We start from the raw sequence: 22,904 nt of genomic DNA, 5'->3' as shown, positions 1-22,904 counted from the left end.
ATTGACTAGCAGCGTTCACCCCGCTTCGCTGCGGTCACCCCGGAACGCAATAAACTTTGTTACTTAGATAATTTTTACTTTTTCGCTTTCAAGTGATATGATAAAAACCATAGAAGATTGCAGTAAATGTTAACATTATATCGCCTGTCATTTATGTTAACCCGCCCCGCTTCGCTGCGGTCACCCCGGAACGCAATAAACTTTGTTACTTAGATAATTTTTACTTTTTCGCTTTCAAGTGATATGATAAAAACCATAGTAGATTCCAGTAAATGTTAACATTATATCGCCTGTCATTTATGTTAACCCGCCGAGTGACACGGTCATGCGGGTTGCATATAAATACGTTTATTTTTACCTATGATGAACTAACAAAGGATTTGTACGTTATGGACACTTGAATGGTCAATTATCTCAAGACACTGGTAATTAAAAATTAAAGTGATATGATAAAAACCATCTAGGGTCCAAATCCTAATAACCCCCCAAAAATGAAAGAAATTGGTTCAGCCGTATTAGCGTGATGAGGGAACAAAGGATTTGTGCGTTCTCTTTTATATATATAGATTATTGCTTTAAATTCATTTCCGTTAATTTTAGAATGGCCAGATGTATAGTCACATATATTTTAGAATCGTAGTTAACTGAATGCTTTATAAACAATGGAATCATAAACATAGAAGCCAAAATACTTACAGGAAAGATATAGAGTTATATTATCTTCCAAAGTCAGCAAGTATTTTTCGTATCCTTCGAGATCTGAAATAAGTTTAGAAATGATTTTTGAGTGGGTGCAGCATATAATGAAGCCACAAATAAATTCTATTTAAAGGAGCAAGGAAGTCCAGATATACAAAAATCGAAAAACTAATAATTTTAAGCATTCTTTTGCTGTCTAAAGTATAGAACAAAATAAGAATTTTTAGTTTTCGTAGTACGCTTACGTCAGATTTGCAGCAATCCTGTATAAACAAAGTGTCAAACACTATTTTCAAATATTAACTTTCCAGAATTGCGTGGTAGCTAAAAAATCAATTTTAAGATGAATAAGTGTTGTTAGCTGGAGTTCTGTTCCGATCGTGCTTCCCGAATATCCTTATCCAGGTATTGCGAAAATCAACAGATGAACATTTATATAAAAATTATTATACTTTGTTTGAACATTTTCTCTGGTTTGATAGTCATATTATGTACATTAATATGCGAAACAATAAACATCAAATCAACATAAGAAACAACTGAGAAAATCCTTGATTTCCTCACTGGTGTATGTTAAGCATGTATAAAAATCAGTTAAGTTTGAATTATAAATTAGCAAGTAGTGAAAGTTAATTAATATTATGTGACAAGAAATATTGCAAAACAAAAAAAAAATGTCAAAAAGAAGTAAATTTGTTTATTTTATTAATAAACACTGAACCGAATATTCAACGAACTTAAAAAAGTTCGTTACTGAATTCCCTATATCTGTCTGTCTGTATGCGTGTGTGTGTGTGTGTGTCTGTCTGTTATTTGCGATTTTTTCAAATTTGAGCCTTCCATTCGATAGAGCATCAAAAACTATCTGAAAAAGTGATGGAATTTTTCGCGTCCCTCTTACTGTTTCTGAGATATTGACCAAAAAATGGCCGATTTCCAGAGATTAAGGAGTCATATCTTGGGAACCATAAGTTATAGACAGACGATGTGGTGTTGATCAATACCTAAGAGAATGGTGAGCATTTTGATACCAAATTGTAACCGGTAGCCACTAGCTAACTGGCCATTGTTTCTCAGATATTGGCCAAAAAATTCGAATTTCGGGAACTTACGGAGATATATCTCGGGAACCGTAAATCATAGAGAGATGATATTTTGCAAGAAAGAGAAGGTGTGGATAAAAAGATTTACTTTTACATGTAGGAACAATCACAGTTATCCTTCCCGTTCCATCTGCCCATTCTTCTTAAGTTCGTTTTGGCAATGCTCTTTTAGCATTCTCAACTGGTTTGTAACTGAAACACAATTAATTTATTTGTATGATGTATTGATTTTAGTTACAACAGACTTAAGTTTATCAATTAAGAAAAGATGAGATTTCTTTCATATTGTAAATCTACGATAGACTCATAAATTTGGAGAATCCAAGGGTAGGGACTCCTGTTTAAGCATATTTTATGGTGTGAGTAATTACAGAACCTTACATATGTTTTTCTCTCTATAAGTATTAAGCATATTGATCACAAAAGTCGCCGGCCCGTCGAACTTAATCTTATTTTAGTAGCAACAACTCTGTCCTAAATAACCATATGTAAATAACCATAAAAGTTATTGTAGATATATCAACGATGTGACGTCGCTCACTTATCACTAGAGCAGATTGCTGATTGCTCTTCGAATCGTGTACAAACTCTTGGAGTGCTAGGAACATTGCAGAAGTCATCTATAAATATGGGAGCGTGTTTTGGATTTTCACCATGAATATGTTACAGAAATGAAAACACCTGGTCATTGGAAATGCCATGAGAAATATGCTGGTTGATGTTCGTATTCAGCAGTATTAGTGGACTCAAATTACGAGCAACAGCCTAACAGCAATTACAAAACCACATTTAGTTTGAACTACCAATGAAATGTTTCATTGGTCTTTTGGAACACTCGATGCATTACATCATTAAAGAACAATGAGAAATAAGATTCGGGCACCATTTTACCCGCTTGCTACAGTACAGTTTCTGATTCATTAGTACATTCCAATGGCAATTCCATAAGTTGCTGTGATAAGATCCTTCGTACTGAATTCTAAATGTATATTGCTTGAAGTCTTAATTGCAGGTTTCCTACAGGAATTGGTGAAGATTGACCTCTATTCATAGACTGCACCAATTTAATGCACTTAGTAATTTTCATGGAGCAGAGGTGAAACCTCCCAGCCAGTCATCTGGGTTAGATATTTTTTGACCAGGGATTTTCTTTCACGCCCACTTTATAAACTATCCCTCGTAAGTACATTTGATTGTACTCTTTTAGATACCAATAAATCAAGTAACTTCAATTACTGTGTGTCAATGGCTATGTCATTCGAAACCTAATGAATAACTTTTTTGTCATATCATCACATCATTGCTACAGACCATCTTGAAAAGATGTTTAAATAAAACCAGTTATCACAATCACTTCAGTTAACTGTAGCTGTCCTGCATAAGCAGCGTCCGATGAAATACCACCTACAACGAACAGAAAGTGACTAATATTATTGCTAAGGTAAAATTATCATTTTTGTCTGGTGTGTTTACGTACATAGCATCCCAAATTTCTTATTACTATCAAGTCAGTGACATACATACAGAACATCGATGTCTTTCGCAAAATGTGCCTCAACTTAATTTTATTTGCATGCCCCTAACTGTCAATTTTTCGAATGTTAGTTTTTAATAAATAATGATCATGTGACAAACTGTTTAATAGGTAGGTCGAGAAAATTTTAAATGCGAGAATCAAATCGCAAAACCACGCCAAATTTGGAATTTGGTTTTTGAACAAATTTGGTTAATATATTTTACAGCTTAAAGGGGGCCAAAGTTTATTAAAAGTTGAAAGAAATAGACATAATGTAATAATTTCAAAAATACTTTAAGAATAAAACAATCATTCCGTAACAAAGCCCAAAAGTATCTTTGTACTTTACAAATTGAATATATAAAAAATGCTTCAGTCACTTGATACTATTACAACCCTAATGTGTTCAAAAAGGTGCTAATGTGCTAATCTTTTACTCTCAATGTTGCGATCGATGATATACCAGGGATTTAACAACATACTAACTAACTCGATGGCCTATGGAACCCGAAGGTTCAATGCCACGTTTACAAAACCTCGTCACTGACTTCTATCCTTAGCCAACTGGATCCACTTTCTACTTTGTGTTCCTGTTTCTGCGAGATTCATCTAAATATTGTCCCCCATCTGCGCCTAGGTATTCCTAATGGCTATTTGCCGATTAGTCTTCCAGTTAAGACTTTGAAAGCGTTCCTACTTTTTCCATCGTCGCTACATGACCTGCCTATCTAAGCCTCCTAGACTTAATGACCCTAACAATATTTGGTAATCCGTATAAATTGTGTAGTTCCTCGTTATGAAGTTTCCGCCATTCCCCATTCCCGTTCCTCTTGGGTCCGAATATTCGTCTCAGGATCTTATTCTCAAATACTTCCAGTCTATGTTCTACCCTCAGAGTAAGTGACCATGTTTCGAAACCATACAGAACAACAGACATAATTATCGTTTTATATATTTTAAGCTTCAAATTCCTCGACAGAATTCGGGACGAAAGGAGATTTTGAATTGAATAATAACACGAATTCCTGCTTTTAGTCGACATTTAATTTCTTCGTGAATATGGTTTTCATCTGTTAATATTGATCATATATATTTGAAAGTATCTACTTTACCAAAAATATTATTTGATATTTTAACGCATCCATAATTTGCTGTATTGCGGTCCCCACGCACTTGCATGTATTTAGTTTTCTCTGCATTTACTTCTAAACCCATGTCCCTGCAAGCGTTTGATAAGACCTTGGCATTTCTATCTATTGTTCTCCTATCATTCATTATTAAATTTACATCATCAGCGTATGCCATAGCCTGGTGAACACCATTCAACTCTAGGCACTGGTTGCTATCTTTGATTTTTCTTTACCGTATTCCAGAACAAAGTTGGATAATTATGGCGACAACGTATCTCCTTGTTTCAGGTCGTTCTCGACGTGAAAGTTCATGGACAAAAATTTCCCTACCCAGACTTTACTTTGGAATTCATTTAAACATATCTTAATTAGTCTAATCAGCTTTTTCGGTATTCCAAATTCTGTAATAATGTAAAATGTTTCTCTCCTAACCGAGTCATAAGTCTTTCTAAAATCAATAAAAAGTTGATGTATTCACACTTCTTTTCGAGTATTTGTCGAATGGTAAATATTTGTCGATAGTTGATAGATTTCGTCTAAATCCGTACTGATAATCTCCAATAATTTCATCTGCGTATGGGGTCAACCTTCCTAATAGAATGTTTGGGAGGATTTTGTAGAACGTTGATAGAAGAGAAATGCCTTGATAATCATTACAGTGAGCTTTGTCGCCTTTCTTGTGAATTGGAACAATGATTGATACTTTCCACTCCTGTGACAATTCTTCCTTGCTCCAGATAAGAAGAATGAGTTTGTGTATCTTGTTCCACTATTTTTCGCCTCCAGCTAAAATTAACTCAGCCGGAATTTCGTCTATTCCCGCAGATTTGTGTTTCTTTAATTTCTTTATAGCGATTTCTACTTCTATTCGGTGAGGTTCTGGAATATACGGTTCTGCGGTGTGTATCACCTTTTCTCCACGCACATTAGTTTTTGGCTCTGTTTTAAGCAATTCGTCAAAGAAGTCTTTCCATCTATTTAAAATGCTATCTGTATCAGTGAGAACTGTTCCATCAGCTTTTTAAATATATAAGCACGAATCGCGTGTGTTTGTTCTAAAAGTTCTGGAAGTTTCAAACCTGATGTTTACGAAATTTTGTGTAGTTATTATTTCATTCGGATCTTGTAGCCAACATAATTTTGCCTGTTTTCTCTTCTCCAGGGTTGAATGCACTCTGGTCGAATTTGGTTTGTTTCTACGTATTTCCGCGTGTCCTAAGATTTCTTTTGCTGAAATTTTAATGCTATCTATAATTTCAATCCGAGTATCCTCAACACTAGAGCACCCCGAATCTTCTAAAACCGAGAGTCTATTCCAAACACCAATTTTAAATCTCTCCGTTTTCAGACATTAAATATTTCCTGTATTCAACGATAAATCTTTTTCTTATCATCGCTGCTACCAGGTAGTTATCAGTGTCACAATCAGGTCTTCTAAACAACTGAACATCAATTATGAAAAATTGTCTTCTATCTAATAAAGCGTGATAGATTTGATTATGTGCTTTTCCGTCTGGTGAGGTCCAAGTATATTTATGAACGTCGCGATGTGAAAATTTTGTACTCTTCATGGTAAAGTTTTTGGATGTTGCAAATTTCACTTTTGTTATTACTTTCCTTATGCAGACTTTCGTTCCATACAATCGGTTTGAAAATACCCTCTCGTCCTACCTTCGCATTGAAATCCCCTTATAGAATTTTCATATGATATCGTGGGATTTGGTGAGATATCCGTTCCACTTCTTCGTAAAAGCTGTCTTTTATATCGTCACCCTTATCTTCTGTTGGGAATATATATTTAAAATAATAATATCACACCACCGACCATTAAGAATAATAAGAGAAAGTCTATCATTAACAAATTCAACCCGCTTAATTGCTGATATTATACTTTTGTGAACGAAAAACCCTGTTCCTAGTTGGTGATTTATATTTCCTTCCCCGTAAAAGAATGTAAAATTTCCGGAATTCACAGTTACATTTCCTTCCCACCTAACTTCCTGAACTCCTACTATGTCCATCCTGTTCAGTTCCGGGTTTGGTTTCCGGTGGGGACACTCGGTCGAAAAAGTGTAACAGCTTTTTCAGGCTAGCCACCTTGAATGAAGTTTTCCTGGGTTTTCCTCATTGACACCAGGCAACTGCCGGGGTGGTACCTAACTTATAGGTCCCAGGCCGCTTTCTTCCTTCCCTCATGTTCCAAATTTCATGTCCATTTTCTTTTGCTGAGATCGTGCCAAGTTATCAGTCTTGGTCCGAGGCTTCTGTGAATGTTTCTGAACAACTGTCTTTTTTCTTTCTTTCTTTTTTTCTTTTCTTTTCTTTCTTTCTTTCTTTCTTTTTTTTTTTTTTTTTTTTTACAGGACGAGGTTGTTAGCCTCATCCAAGCCCCCAAGCTGGAGGACCACTCCTTGTCGTCTCCGCAACTGCTTATTCAGCATATTCGCTGCTAATTTCTATATCTAGAGGTCTTAACCTTGGTCCGCAACCTGAGGACGCGCCATGCCGTGGTGACAGGAACCCACATTACACGGTTGTAATTGGTATCGCTGGAATAAAACATGTAGATGAATATTCTGTGTAAGTTTCATTCACCTAGCATAACTCCTTCTTGCTGTTGGGATTTCCATTTCCGTCAGTGTATAATGCATCTGACTTCTCCAGTGAGGAACCATTAGGCCTAGCAATCTTCTACCCAAAATTGGTTGAAACAACTCTTATTGAACAGCTATTCGAATCAATAATCTTCATATTCTTGGTGAAGTTGCGCTGGTGAACCATGGGTGCTATACAACCTTCTTTTAAATGGTTCTATTAACGTTCCCTATATTACCAGAACAGTATCCCAATCGCTGAAAGTGTTGCTTCTGTATCAGTTAGGAATTTCAACATATGTTGATTGCATTTCAATGAAATATATATAAGTTCTTTGAACATTGCCACGGCCTGATTGAATGAAAATAAAAAAATGAACGTAGTTTCAAAATTACTTACTGTGCCAGTCTTTAGTTGTTATTTTCGTTTACTATACTATACTAATTACTTAAAATCAATCATGAAGATCAGACGTGTGTTGTCGACTATTTATTTTCTCCACATTATTTAATACATAAACACCTTAAAACCAAACTTATTTAACATTATCACAATTTCTACTACTACTTTCTTTTAACCGTTTTCTCTTCTTTTTAAATGAGGGTATGTGCACAAAACTATAACTCTCTTTACTTCAGTAAATATGGTAACCGATTTTTTTCAAATACTTAGGTATTGTCAATTTTATTAAGAAAACCAAGTTCCAATTTTTGTATGGTACTGAGATTCGATCCTCGCATGCTTGATTCTTACGATCTACCATTCTGTTTAATAAAGAAAAATTAAGACTATCAAGAAGTAGTATCCGTATCTGTCTTTTACAGAAAGAGTAAGTTGCTAATAAATGGGGCATTTACGTTTAGTCGATTTGTGGTCGATTCAGTTGAACTGACGTCACTTTCGACTCAGTCGACTATGTAAACAGGATTTCGACTGAATCGCCTGCTGGTTGAAAGCGACTAATCGTCTGGCAACTGAATTGAAAGACGTTCTATTTTCTGTGGTTGATTCGATCAAATTGCCTAGTGAATACTAGATTGCCTAGTGTAAACACCTGATTTCAAAATGTTTTCAGGGGAAAGGAAAAGTGTCTTGGAAATGACCCGTTTTGATACAACTGAGATTATTGCGGTTATGCTTATATTAATAATTATATGAGGAAAATGAATGCTTATGGAATACAAAAATATTCTTTACAGAAATATTGCTGCTAGAGGAACAGCACTAGATTTATTCATCAAATGAATTTAAAAATCACAACTGCGGATCTACGTAATAAAATTAAAAATATTAAAATGTTTCGAAAAGGTCAGGTGCAGGTGTGGAAGAAATACCCCAACCAAAGATAGCTTGGTTCATGAAGCTGATCGCTTTTTACGCTAGATTACACAAGCTCCATTAGAATTTACAGGTCTACTTTAGCCGCACCACTAGAAAGAATTGTTGAAAAATTATAATTCTTTCACTAATATTCTTCTTATTATCCCCCCAAAAAGTTTCCACTGTGCGCCATGAAAGTACCTCACTTGGCATAAATAAAATCAAAAGGGTCCACAAGTAGTAATTGCTGAAAATTACAATTCGTCTACGATTTGCGTATAAATACGACTTCCGGGTGTGTAGAATAAAACCCACAGTTAAAAACTCAAACCAATTTTTACTAGGTGGCCACTGAAAGAAAAAATGCTATTTAAACGAGTCAGACATGACGAAGCTGGTGGGGCCGCGTGGTATCGCGGGGGGAGTCCGAAGGAACCAGGAGCGCCAGCGATGGTAGGTATGCGCGCAATTGAAGGTAGTGGAAAGAAGTTGATTTTGGCAATGATATGAGTTTTAATAGCACTTGTCATGGTTTCATACTAGTAAGGCTGCACTTGTAAACATAAAATACAGATCCTGTACACTGTGCAGAAATCTGCCACAGGTGGAAAATAGCACCTAATATACCATCCTTCATACGCACTTACTTATTTTATCCATCGTAAAGCACTTGTAATGATTTTACACTAGTAACTCTACACTTGTAAACCTAAAATATAGGTGTATTACTTTGTATTTAATTCTGATACTTGCAGAAATTTGTTCCTTATAAACATGTTTTTTCATGCAAAGTATTGAATCTTACCTGTAAATCTTCCAAAATGGAATGCGCCAAAACAACACCTGCACCCGTTAGTAACATGGTAAGTGTTATGATATGACCTATTAAAAATAATCTAATATTATGTGCTAAGAAAAGGTTTCGCTGCTCCTAGTCTGGTGGCTTAGATACCATTCTTGCTTTAACTTCAGTGTGAGCGGTCCTAGGTTCGATTCCCGATGGGGGCACTCGATCGGAAAAAATGTAAAAGCTTTTTCAGGCGAACCATCCTGAATGAGGTTTTCCTTATTCACACTAGGCAAATGCCTAACATATAGGTGGTACCTAACATATAGATCCTAGGCCGCTTTCTTCCTTCCTCAATGCTTTTTTCTTCCCTTTCAGTGTGCTCGCCGAGGGACGTCATCCCTCAAAAACGTGACAGGCTAACATGCCCTTAGATGCCCAAAGCCCAGAAATCTAAATCCTAAATCCTACCATTATCGCTTTTAGTAGCTTCCTAGCACAAGTTGGTTAGTGCTTTTTGTATACACTGTTAGTTTTTATGGCACTACGCTGTATTTGTACCGATAACAGGTAAGCCTTTTAAAAGTAAATCTCCAGTAATGCAAGTCCTCCCTTCTGCAAGAGTAAAACTGCCGTTGAAAGACACGGATACATTATGATTCTATGTGTACCTAAACTGGGACTGCACGGTTTCCACTTACTAATGATTATCCTACTAAAGAACTTTGCAATTTTACGAGATAATGTTAATTTAAAAAGTATATCATTTTTTCATTATTTAATAATTTCTTAATACATTGCATGGTGCAAGTTTATAATAGACCGTCATAAGAATGGTAATTTTATGGTTAAAATGAGTTGGCTATATATGAAAGTAGATTAATACTATATTGATTTCCACTGGCAGAGCATTTTTGTAAAATGAAGTATGTTAAGAAGTTGTATACTGCGGTTACGATGAGTGACTCCATATAAAAGACGACTGTGTAATATATTAATTTAATCAGCGGAGTGTTTCTGTATAATGTAGAACAGTGTATTTTATGTTTACAAGTTATGACAAGTGCTTAAACCTACACAAAGATTCTCTACTGAAGATTCTTTCATCAAAGTACACGTATATGATGCTTCTAAATACTGATTTCTTAATATAAATTCTCTTATTCAATACCATTTTTTTCTTTTCTCTTGTCACTGCTATTATAATTTCGTCCCTTAATTCTTCTGCTTAGTGATGAGCAAATTCAAGACCAAGACCAAGACCCGGGTGGTCTTGGTCTTGGTCTTGCACTGGAACCTTTGGTGTTGGTGTTGGTCTTGGTCTTGCTACAAGAGTCTTGCAAGTCTTGCTTTTAAGAAATTTTATTCCTTTCATACGTAAATTTTACTCTGGATAAATTCTACAATGCGCCAATAGTAGCGGAAATACAATGTATGTTTCTAAATGAAATATACTTTACCTTCGTGTAAGTATGATGATAGTATACAGCATAGGTAATAACCTTTATTGTTTTTCAATGGGTCCCCACGCTTCACTACTTATAAGATAAATTACAACGTTTCGTAATCTTTTTACATTTCTTAACAGATTCAATACTACACTGGTTCCCAAGTTGGGGAGACGCATAAAAGAAAATCAAGACGGCACAGATTACTGAAATACCATAAATTGCTAAATTATTTTTACACTCTAAAGGCAACAGATATTTTTTTATTTTCATCTAAGATTAGCTAATCTTTGTATTGATCAAACTTCCAATTAAATATTGAGACTTTATTTTACTGATTCCAGTAGGTATTCTATAGGGCAGAAATATCGACATTACGCAAAAACGATGAAAAAATATTGGAGGCTTTCGATAAAAGGAGAGAATTAGTTGGAACGAAAATCGAATGAGAAGGTGTTAGAAATAGTAGCAGTAGGGGAGTAAAGAAGACTTTTAGATGTAATTAGAGGAGGAAAAGGAACTGGTTGAGACATTGGCTGAGGAGCAACTTTATTACGAGGGACATGCTAGAGAATATGATGGAAGGAAAGAGAATGAGGGGCAAAGGAAACTGTAGTTGAAAGCAGGTATTAAAACAGAAAATTGCTACGTCAAAACGAAGAGACTAGCTGATGACCATCGTATATCGAAGCTTCTGAGTTGCAAGAAGTGTCCTGCCAATAATGGCAGAATAGCTATGATGATGATATGTTAGCAATATTGGCCACAAAATAGAGAGAAAAATTAAAATAATAACAATTATAATCAAACTTCTTAATATTTTGGTATAATTTGAATAAAAACTGAAAATGATCAAGTGTCCATGTCTTTTGTGTAAACTCAACTTATACAAATACTTTTGACATATATTAGAAGTACAAAAACACAGCATTGAACTCCAAGTTATTTGAAATAACTGTACAAAATCACTCTCACTTGCGAATATAGATTATTTATTGTTGTATAATGTTATATCGCTCAATCCTCGTATGCCATATACCTGAGAAGGCTAAAAGTTATATTGATAAACAATTATTAAACGTATAAGCACCCACTCATGAAATCAAACTTGCGGTCACATACAGAAGTTTTTGTCAATGTCATGAAAATGTTACAAGCATTTCGATATTAATTTTTTGAGCACATATTAAAAATTTTTAACGGATGCTTGATCCTTGGAGGCAAGGCCATATCCATGTGGTCGGCACCTGTGGTGTACGGAATCACCAATGTTCAATACTACATTTCTCTCTAGTTTTAGAAGAAGAACACCACTAATATATTTTGAAATGATGTCATTTCTACCGTAGTATTACATGTCACGATTATGACCCGAGGCTAAGAGAGATGGTGATGATGAGAAAGGAGTGAAATGGTGGAATAAAGAAAGTAGGAGGAAACGCGAAAACCCCGAGAAAACCTACGCACACGCTCTCTATCCACCAAAAATGCTCACATGTGCAAGCTGGGATCGAACCAGGGACCGCAGCACCAAAGGTGAACGCTCTACCACTGAGCAGGTATTTGTGCAAGACTCTTGCGCAAGAGTCTTGGTCTTGGTCTTGCATGCAAGACTATTGCAAAAACTGCAAGACCAAGCCTCTTACGATTATCACTACTTCTGCTATAACACCGAAAATTGTTCCAATTACTTTCCGCTTGGACAGCTTTAGAATTACCAGTCGATTTCGAATCGACCAGAGGAGAGCGAGTGGACAAAAAGTATTCAATTTCGGTTGAAATAATTGAACCCATCCACCGATCTGATTCGGCTTAGTTGCTCCAATTTTGTCGCAAATGCAGAGAGTCCATTTAGCCGTGTGACCAAGTCGACCGATTGAATACAGGGCTTAAGTGTTCAAAAGCTCTTTTGCAATCAGCGTATTCATGATCTTACTTCCAAGTCAATATTCGCATACAACAAATAGGCCTACAACCATACGACAACTAGTCCCGTGAAATTAGCGTTTGAGGTAGACATTTAAAATGAAAAAGATGAAACCCGTTGGAATATGTTCTACGTACCGGTCTTATTACCCTGCAAAAAACCCAAAAAGTCCAGTTGCGGGTTTTCCGCCATTTTGAATAAATAGTCAGTCATCTTCGATTTCTCACATGCACCTAATTTATGCCACATAACTTCTAAACTAATTAACGTAGTAGGATCATTCTTTCTTTATTATACTTCTAATATTATAGGCAATGTAACAAGTTATTATCACTTTTCTACAATTAATCATTATTGCAAAACTTTAGGATAAAATGAAAAATTGTGATCTGTATTGCCTCATACAACTTAACAGAGTAGAAATGTGAAAAAAGTGCTCGAATAAAAGTTGTTGGAAATTTCAAAAGCTTTTAAACGATGTATATATTGTCACTATATACAATGTCAGAGATGTGCAATGAAGCTTCAAACGTCATCGGACTGCACACAATTTCTGTAGAAACATGTGAATGAATCATTTAACATGAAGACAAAGATATTTAGTGATTTGAGACGAGTTTTCACTTGCAATTTCGGGTAAGTATCAACAGGTTTCGAAGTCTGGCTGGCTTAATAAATAGTTCATAAAAAGTGGCGTTGCGGGGGGTGCGCAAGAACCCTGAAAGTAGATTTTCGCACTATCTTTTTGTATGTAGGCGTATGTGTCCATTGAAATTAGTGTTTGTGATAAACGTTTTAAAAAGATGAAATCTATTGAAATATGTTTTAGGTCAATTCCGCGGTAAGTGACCCTACGAAGGGAAAATTTGAAGTTTCACCTTGGCCTGGATAAGTATTGAAATTCATTTTTAAGAATGCTGAATTTTTTCATACATGAACAAGATGATACCAACGTTGATTTGTAGATGGCTCTGCAGGAGGTAAAATATGACCAGTTTCATGTCGCAGAATATCGTACCTAAATTTGGATTTTAACATAAAGTTTTTTAATGCTAATTCCTGTACGTAAGTGAAGATCGCGTATGGAATTTATTAAGATAATGTTTGTGTTTACATCAATGACATTGTTTTGCACATAATTTAATAATAGCAAGAAAATTATAATAATTGATTTATTCAAATAGGCTGTCGTGTAAGTCACAAGAAAACATGAATAAGTTTATGTATTTATATATATAATTAAACAATAAAGCTGTAATTCTAAATTTTCTTCATATGGACAGACGGTAATCAAAAGCCGTGCAGAAAGTTCCGAAATAATATGTGTAATTCTTTTAAATACATAATATAATAAGTCACATTTCTTTCCCTGTCGTGTAAGTCACATTATGCGTGTCGTGTAAGTCACATTTTGTTGCATTGTTACCACATTGCCAATAGTAGGTAACTGCAGTAAAACGTATAAATAGTGAATTGATAACTCAATTAATGTATTAAGTGCCATGTTAAGTGTAAGAGAATGAAAGATAAGGAGGATAAAAGCAATATTATGAAGTATGGGTGTAAAGTGTACTTGACTGGAATATAAATGTAACAAATGAATGAAAAGTTAAACAATATGAATCAATGTGATCTAGAAAGAAGTTTTAAAAAACGTGACAGGAAGTATCTATTGTCTCTCGAACAATGCCGGCATATGTGGTTCCGAAGTTTCTAGCTTCAGCTACTTTCAGTACTATTATTGGTTTTCTCGTACTCTTTCGTTGTTTTGGAAACATGCTTGTAAATTGGTATTTATTGCCTTTAGCCATCTAAAGCTCAGTCTGGTATAGGACGGAGGTAGGCATGTGGGAAAGGATTCGTTCAGATCTATTGAAAGAATATCATCTCGACATTTGCTTGGTGGGAATGAGGAACACCTCAGAAAGGATTGCCAGCTATATGTTTTAAACCTGCAACCTACCAAGCCTAATCTAGCACGCTACTACCTGTACTTTGTCACGCTTCCTTGGTAGAAAACATGCTTATTCCAACAAAAATATGTCACAACAAAGTTTACTTTAAGATTATGAGATTAGGACATGTCAAAATGTAACACTCGTCTTTTCTATTGCATTTTCAGATATGCCTAGTTCAGAAGCTGAATGAAAACGGAAATAGATAGAGAAGTTGAAAAGAATGATATTGCATCTAACGGATTTTAGTGGAAATTACTGTTTTATGTACCAAGAAAAGATACAAACCACTCACTGGATATCACACAGTTGTACAATGTAAATTCCGATAATATATTTTCCTGAAGAAAATGAAATCATAGAACATGATTCGTGCGTAATTATATCTGATTGTATGCATCAAGATATGTTTGCAGTTGCTTGTTTCAATTCTAAACTTATGGAAGATTTTGAAGGTCGTCATCTGGGTTTTCCGATCAACAATGTAAATTATCAGTCGGACGATGGTGCACAACATTATTCACTTTGCAGAAAGTTGAAATGTCTTGGCATTTTTCAGCTACGAAGTATGGGAAAGGCTCTCAAAGACAAATTCATCCTCAATTTGCTTTAGAATTTATTAAGAGAACACGCAAGTTATGTCCGAACATTAATGTAATATACTGTAGTAAATTTTTGAGTTGATGCGCCAAAAATGGAAACATCATAAGAAAGAAATATGTAATATTCCAAAAACACGAAACTAGCACTATCATTGTGTTTCAGCGTATACTATTGAATGTTCTCTCATCTAAGGTATTTCTTCACAACGAAGGAAGTTTGACTTCATTCCAGAACAGTTCATTGGCGCATGCGAAGGAAATAAACGCAGAGAAGTGATGAAAATACTCTACTGGAGACAGGGTATTAGTACCCTTCGCCGGAAAAAGAACTATTAAATATTTGTTAGATGTGGAGAAAAGAATCAGAAGAATTGTATGTAACATTTCTTCGCCATGAAAGTAAAGAATTTTATTGTCCGCAACAGAAAGATTAGGTCTATGTTGCATTAACAGACGTCGATCAGAGACATAAATTAGAATTTGACAAATTTTGCTCGAATAAAAGAACTGTTAACTTCTTGTTTTGTCTGTTAACTTCCTTTTATCTCTCTAAATCATTAGTGCCACTCTATCCGCCAATAGATTTTGAAAGTGTATTTAAACGAAGACATGATGTTAGACTTGTCGTGTAAGTCACAAATTTATGTCGTGTACGTCACGTTATATTTGTGGCATATATTTTAATATAAATACAGAAAATATAATAATTTTCTTTTGGTCTTGTAGCTTGGTATCTACTTAATATATGTAAAAAGTTTTAGCTTCCTTGTAGCAATAGAAGAACGGAATTTTCATATAGTTAACCGTTATTCAAAACACGATGTCTCCTACTGTTGTGTAAGTCACGTATATATTTAGAGACTTGTTTCAGCCATTTTGTTTACATATTTAAATAAAAATGAAAATGCAAATAAAAATGAATGAAGGACTTATTGCCCCTTATTTATAACCTAAAACTTGCCCATGAAAATATCTTATAACTTTTCAAATACATAATATTTGCTGCCGTCTGGCGTCTGTTGTCGTGTAAGTCACAAATGGAATTAGCCTTTACTGATATTGTCTACAAAAAAAATTTCGGGTTTTCCGCCTGTGTGAATGAATAACCCTACTCCAGTGCAATTACGACAACCATTGATCAAACTTAGATTTCTTTTCTTAAAAAGATTTAACCTGTTCAAATATGTTATATGTATTGATATGATACTAACACAGTTCCAAAACGGTCCGCCACTTTTAATAAGTAGTATGCCATTTTGAAATTTTCCTCAGCACGTATTTTTTGCCCCATAGCTTCTAAGCCTATAACGCAAAAGTATCATTCTGTCTTTATTATACTTGTAATGTTATAGAATATATAATAAATTATCACTTTTTTGTGCGTTACCAAAAATTCAGTGGTCTACCTTAAATCTTTATCTATTAGTATTTAAAAATATAAGTTTAGAAAAAAAATAAAAATAGTGGTTTAAGCACAGGATTAGTTATGTAAAATGAAGTAAAATATTATTTGACGGTTTGAATTATTTGAAATGCATTTTGTATCTGATTTACAGCAAGTACCATCATAACCAGTTTCATGATTTCCACTATTTCACTAAGTAGCTGTCCATACGTACTAGCTTTTATAATTGTGCTTATATTCTTCTCCTAAACTCCTTAGCGCATCTCCTAAACTGCTAAACTTAAAAGTATTGTAGTTATAAATAGGACAACAATATACACTGATCACCAGTTGAATTAGAGGCATCTACTTAATACCCTGTAGCGCCTCCTTTCGCTCTGATAACGGCGACTACCCGCCACGGCATGGACTCCAGGAGGCGTCTGAAGTATTGTTCTGGCATCTCAATCCATGTATGTTGTAAAGTTTCCCCGGAAAAGAGTCTACAGCCGAAGGCGTCTCAGATGTGTTACATCGGATTGAGGTCCGGTGACCGTAATAGCCAGAGAAATGTTACCAGATCAAAGGAGTGAAGTGCTAATCAAACCAGTCTGTTGCCAACCTAGAGAAGTGTGTCGTCGCATTGTCCTGCTGCAAGATGTCACCACACGGATGTTGCAGCCGAACGAATGACATGACGTAGTCGTCCATCTGTGAGGGACAGTGCTATACGTGTTTGGGGGCCCATTTCAGTCCACGTAAACATCCCCCAGATGAGAATACCACCACCGGTCTACACAGTTCCCTGTTTCACGATGGATTCATTGCCTCATGCGGTTGGCGACTCACCCTTATCCGTCCATCGGCATGTGCCAACGTGAAAGGTGACTCATCTGTCCAGGCAAGTTTTTTCTCAAATTTTCAGAGTCCAGTGGCAGTACGGGCTCTCGTGGGCCGATGGCTTCTGTACCTCATAGCGAGTAGGTGGTTGCGAATAGTGTAGCTGCTGACACATCGGTGTTGTCTTGCATTGATCCTCTCCGCGATTTGACGCACTGCTGCCCTTCTATCGGCTGTTACGATGCTTGCCCCTCGGCGTCTACCCCTGTCGTCAACACGTCCCTGACCGAGGCGGTTTGGCAGCGCGGGTGCGGTTTTACTGGAAGCCAGGTACTCACGATACACCCTTACCACAGTTGTCTTTGAATATCCGAGTGCCGCAGCCACTTCCGAAATCGAGCCACCCAGTCGTCTGGAACCTACGATTTGGCCACGGTCAAGTGCACTCAGGTCCTTCGTCTTGCCCATCACACACTGCACTGACACGGATACCAAGAGAGGAAGTACAAGGGAGCAGTACACTCGCGATGCACTTCATTCACATGCACTGTTGGAGCTTCTGCATGGCGGTTTCTGCAACTGTCCTGCTTTCTCTAATTCAACTGCTGATCAGTGTAAATGGCACCGTAGAAAGCCTTGCGATGATAAGTGAATTTAAACAAAAGTTCTAAATATACCAGTGTACTTCGAGACTTTTACCTTTTTCGATGGTGTTTTGCAGTTGAATGTCCACAGTTTTCGTTAACTTCGTTCTCAAGGAAGTTGGTTTTGGTGACAGTTTCATCACTTTTTTCATCTGCATCTTCAATTAAAGTAGTGCTACTACCACATCCGTGTCCGCTACACTGCCTACAAAATGATGTACAATCTAGCTTTCTTGTTTTGCATCCACAATTGTTTTCGCAGTTCGTCTAGCAGTTGCATGCTATAAATTTTAACAAATCTTCTGGAGCAGGTTGTTCAAGTATTGTTATACGAAGAAGGCCATCACCACAAATTCTCCAGTTCCATTCAGTTGGAGTCATTTCTTGATTTTTTAACTGCTGAACTTGATAGAACACACGGAGATTATGCGGATTTGTAGCAACTGTTGGAGGTAGTACAGCTAAGTTGAAAGTGTCATTAATGCGTTGCTTGGATACATTCTTTTCGTACATGTAGAATCCCGCACACTGCAATTTCCTTTCTCTGCACATTTATATAACGCTAAGAACATTTTTTCTCCAGCAGCTGCCACATAATCAGCAGATGATGTTGGGTTCTTGAAAACATCCAATTCTCGACGTAGTTCTGCATTTTTTCCCAGTATTTTATGCGCAACTTTCTTCACTTTACTGTGTGAAGCAGAAGTTGTATCACTACCAGTGGACGCATGCAAAAATAAAATGCAGTTCATCATATCTTCCAATGCTCTCTTAAGTTCGGTACTGCGGTGTATCTTATGTGGTGGCTTCGAGCCAGGAATGTAAGGTACAACCAAATTTCTCAAGATATTTCGTCAGAAGTGATACCAATTCGGATTTGCTCTTTGCGTTAGAAAGAAATTTCTGTTGAGATAAACGAACAAGAATGTTATTCTCAACGATTACGCGTATTCACGGTTTCTTTGTTGATGTCCAGCGTTCTATATCCTTTACGCTAAGTCCACCATCAAATACAGTACATTATTTAGCGTAGTGTTGTGTGACATACCTCCATATTGCTCACATAATTGGCCGTAAAATGGTGAAAAACCAGCAACTAGAGCTTTAGGACTGTTGTAGTATAATATCAATACATAGAACATATTCGAACAGTTTATTTTTTAAAATCCAAGTTTGATCAGTTTTTGTGCCGTATTTGCACTGGAGTAGGGTTATTTATTCAAACAGGAGGAAAACCCGACGTCGCGACGCCGCTTTTTATGAACTATTTATTAAGCCAGCCAGACTTCGAAACCTGTTGATACTTACCCGAAATTACAAATGAAAAATCGTCTCAAATCACTAAATATCTTTGTCTTCATGTTGAATGATTCATTCACATGTTTCTACAGAAATTGTGCGCAGTCCGATGACGTTTGAAGCTTCATTGCACATCTCTGATATTGTATATAATGACAATATATACATCGTTTTAAAGCTTTTGAAATTTCCAACAACTTTTATTCGAGCACTTTTTTCACATTTCTACTCTGTTAAGTTGTATGAGGCAATGAAAACAGTAATGTCCCCTAATACAGATCACAATTTTTCATTTTATCCTAAAGTTTTGCAATAATGATTAATTGTAGAAAAGTGATAATAACTTGTTACATTGCCTATGATATTAGAAGTATAATAAAGAAAGAATGATCCTACTACGTTAATTAGTTTAGAAGTTATGTGGCATAAATTAGGTGCATGTGAGAAATCGAAGATGACTGACTATTTATTCAAAATGGCGGAAAACCCGCAACTGGACTTTTTGGGTTTTTTGCAGGGTAATAAGACCGGTACGTAGAACATATTCCAACAGGATTCATCTTTTCATTTTATATGTCTACCTCAAACGCTAATTTCACGGGACTAGTTGTCGTATGGTTGTATTTGTTGTATGCGAATATTGACTTGGAAGGAAGAGTCGGCTTAAGAGTGCAAATCGTTCAAGCGTTGGAGTGAAATTATTGCCTCTTATGTTTTGTTTCGATTGTTTGATGTTGGACAAAATCATTATCTTTAGCTAGGATAAGATGACATGAAAAAGTTATTGTAATACGAGTATGTTAGAACAATAGATTCTGAAACAAATAATGTTGAGGAGATTATTTATATTCACTTTTCTATTAAATGGATGGGTCATAACAAACTTCTCCTGAAGTTACTCCATTGTATTTTCTGATTTGAAGATACGTTAATTATCGTAGATCAATTTCATGATGAGCTTCGGAGGTGATAACTAATGCTGTTCATAGCATTAACATTGGTATTCTGCATGTATGTATAGCCTTTGACATACTAAAGACAACCAAGAATGTTCACGTTATTATTCTCTATTGAAGAATAATCGTTGGTGACTACTCACACATTACTAACAAAATTCAATACTCCGTTATTTTATTTTGGACTTATGACAAATTGCAATCTTAAGAGCATTTGCACACGTCCCCGGCAATGCCGGATCCGGCACCGACAATGCCGGAACCGGAACCGGAACCGCGGCTGCTTTGTACACGCAGCCGGCAAAACCGGAGCCGGCTCCTGCAATGTATGTGCCGGCGCTGCTGTGCACACACATCCCGGTAATGCCGGTGCCGAAAGGTAGTTTGAGTTTGAACGTGAAGGAGAGAACATGAGTCCGTTTTATACATTATATGAAAAGCTGCGTGCAGATGATTCGAAATTTTTTAATTAATTACTTTCGCATGTCTAAACAAACGTTCGATTTCTTAGTACAACGAATTAGTAATCATATTCAGCGCTGTTCAGATTTTTTTTTTTTGCAAGAGCCGTGTAATATTACAGACTGATTTGAATAAATGGAAGGGTCGTTCAATATCTGAGAAATAGCTCAATGCAAAAAACAAGGTTAATTGTATTACGTCAATCAAGTGACGTAGGAGCATTAACGTCTAAATCCCCAAATATCTTTTCTTTAGTACACAAAGGTATATTGTAAATTGGTCCGTATATACTCCTAATCAAAAGCATTCACAGAAAAACATGGCTAAATTAATAATTTTGACAAGTTACAATAGGTAGTAACCCTATACTTAAACCCACAATCCAATAGTGTCAAATTGTCAAGAATTTGCGAAAACTGGTGGCAAATTGTCCGCTTTGTCGAATTTTGGTGGCAAATTGACAGCTGGTAAATTGTCCTTACCCCGAACATCGAAGTAGCACATTTTTATGTCTTCGATTGTACACTCATGTCCAAAATTATTGTCGCATGTTTATAAATATGTTGTTCTAGGAATATAATTTGATAACGATTTCGCCCGGTATTTCTTATAATGTTAGTATGTGTATCGGCAAAGACATATATGTGGTAAATTTCATGTCAAAAGAGCAGTAAATAAGAACAATACAACGAAAATAAAACTTTCTTGTCCATTTAGCAACATTTTGTTTTACTCATTCTAATTTTCGTATTTATAATTGTTTTCCTATGAAATTTACCACAAATATACATTTCCCGATTATACACACAGTATCAGTATTGTTCTTATTTATGATGGATATTTATACCGTACATACTGGGTTGCATAATTAACAGGATACACACTGGACAACTATCCTAGATTCATAATTTCTTCGTATCTCTATTTTGTTCATTTCCGCCATGTCGATTTTTTAAAAATTATGACTTCATATATGCTAAGACATATTCTCTATCAAAACGAATCCAACGACCCCTTTGTTTAAATCGTTTAAGTGAGTTTCAGCTGTAGAAGATAACAAATTAATATACATACATACATGTGTGAAACTCACTTTCCGCGTTGCCGTAGTTGGATAACACTAGTTAACAAAGGTTTTGTTACATAAAAGGAAATACCTGTTCTTAAAGGAACGTTTTGCGCTGAATTCGAATATGCACTCGGTTTTTCTCCATCACGTACGATTTTCCCGTAACAGAGGGATTTTCGGGAAAATCCCTCAAAAATTTCCCTTTTCGTTTATTTTACACCCCAAGATCTTGTCCCCTTGCATATACTAACATAGAAATTATACCTAAGTATACTTTGATTCATATTTAACAAACCCTCCAAGTTTCGTAATAATCGCTTTATTCTTTCTAGAGAAATAAATATGTTTGTATGTATACTGTGTGTACTGTTTATTGCACCTTATAGTAATGCTTTCAGATCTCTTAAGTTGAGGTAAAACGTTTTGCTTTATTACAACAAACACATATATAAAATATAATACAATATAATTTACAAGTGTGACAATTTACAATAAACAATAATACAAATGTACCAAAAGGTCATGAAAAGACAATCAAAACTATCACAATATATGAAACTTCCATTGGGTTACAAAAACGTACACTACTTCCTTCTTTTGTAAGAAATGTTGCATTCTCTAACAAGACCCCAACAATAGTCCCCCATCATTGAAGGATCCCATCGTCCCTGGTACCTTTTCTCCATTGCCATTATATCTTGGTGGAATCTTTCCCCTTGTTCGTCGCTGAGAACACCTAGGTTAGCAGGAAAGAAGCTGAGGTGGGAGTGCAAAAAGTGGATTTTTAAAGACATCCTACAACCCAACTCTTTGTATTTCTGTATCATGTCCTGTACGATTTCTGTGTAACTCTCAGCTTTGTTATTGCCCAGAAAGTTGTGCACAACACACTTAAATGCTGTCCAGGCAGCTAGCTCAGCACTGTTTAACTTGCTGTCAAAGCTATCATCAAGCATTAATTTCCTAATTTGGGGACCAATAAACACTCCCGCTGAAATCTTAGCATCACTCAGGTTAGGGAACTTATCTCGCAAACACTTGAAACCTTCCCCAGATGTGTCCATGGCTTTGACAAAGTTTTTCATAAGTCCTAACTTGATATGAAGTGGCGGTAGTAATTTCTTATTAGGATCTACCAAAGGAGCGTATTTGACGTTGCATTCTCCAG

The 22,904-nt window shown here is 35.9% G+C and overlaps 1 protein-coding gene across 1 annotated transcript in view; it reads right to left on the bottom strand.

Annotated features, from left to right (window-relative positions):
- Positions 1–18,705, bottom strand: part of LOC145665322 (uncharacterized) — a 170,770-nt gene extending 152,065 nt beyond the window's left edge. Inside the window, exons 1-2 of the mRNA XM_081732622.1 lie at positions 18,462–18,705; positions 697–759 (exon numbers count right to left, since the gene is read on the bottom strand). Coding sequence (XP_081588748.1) covers positions 697–759; positions 18,462–18,705 — 307 coding nt within the window. The remainder of the gene's footprint in view (positions 1–696; positions 760–18,461) is intronic.
- Between the last annotated feature and the right edge of the window lie 4,199 nt (positions 18,706–22,904).

This window comes from Thermobia domestica, chromosome 11 (assembly GCF_964235325.1).
Source record: "Thermobia domestica chromosome 11, izTheDome1.hap1.1, whole genome shotgun sequence".
NCBI lineage: Eukaryota > Metazoa > Arthropoda > Insecta > Zygentoma > Lepismatidae > Thermobia > Thermobia domestica.
This window is presented reverse-complemented; position numbering and strand designations above follow the sequence as displayed.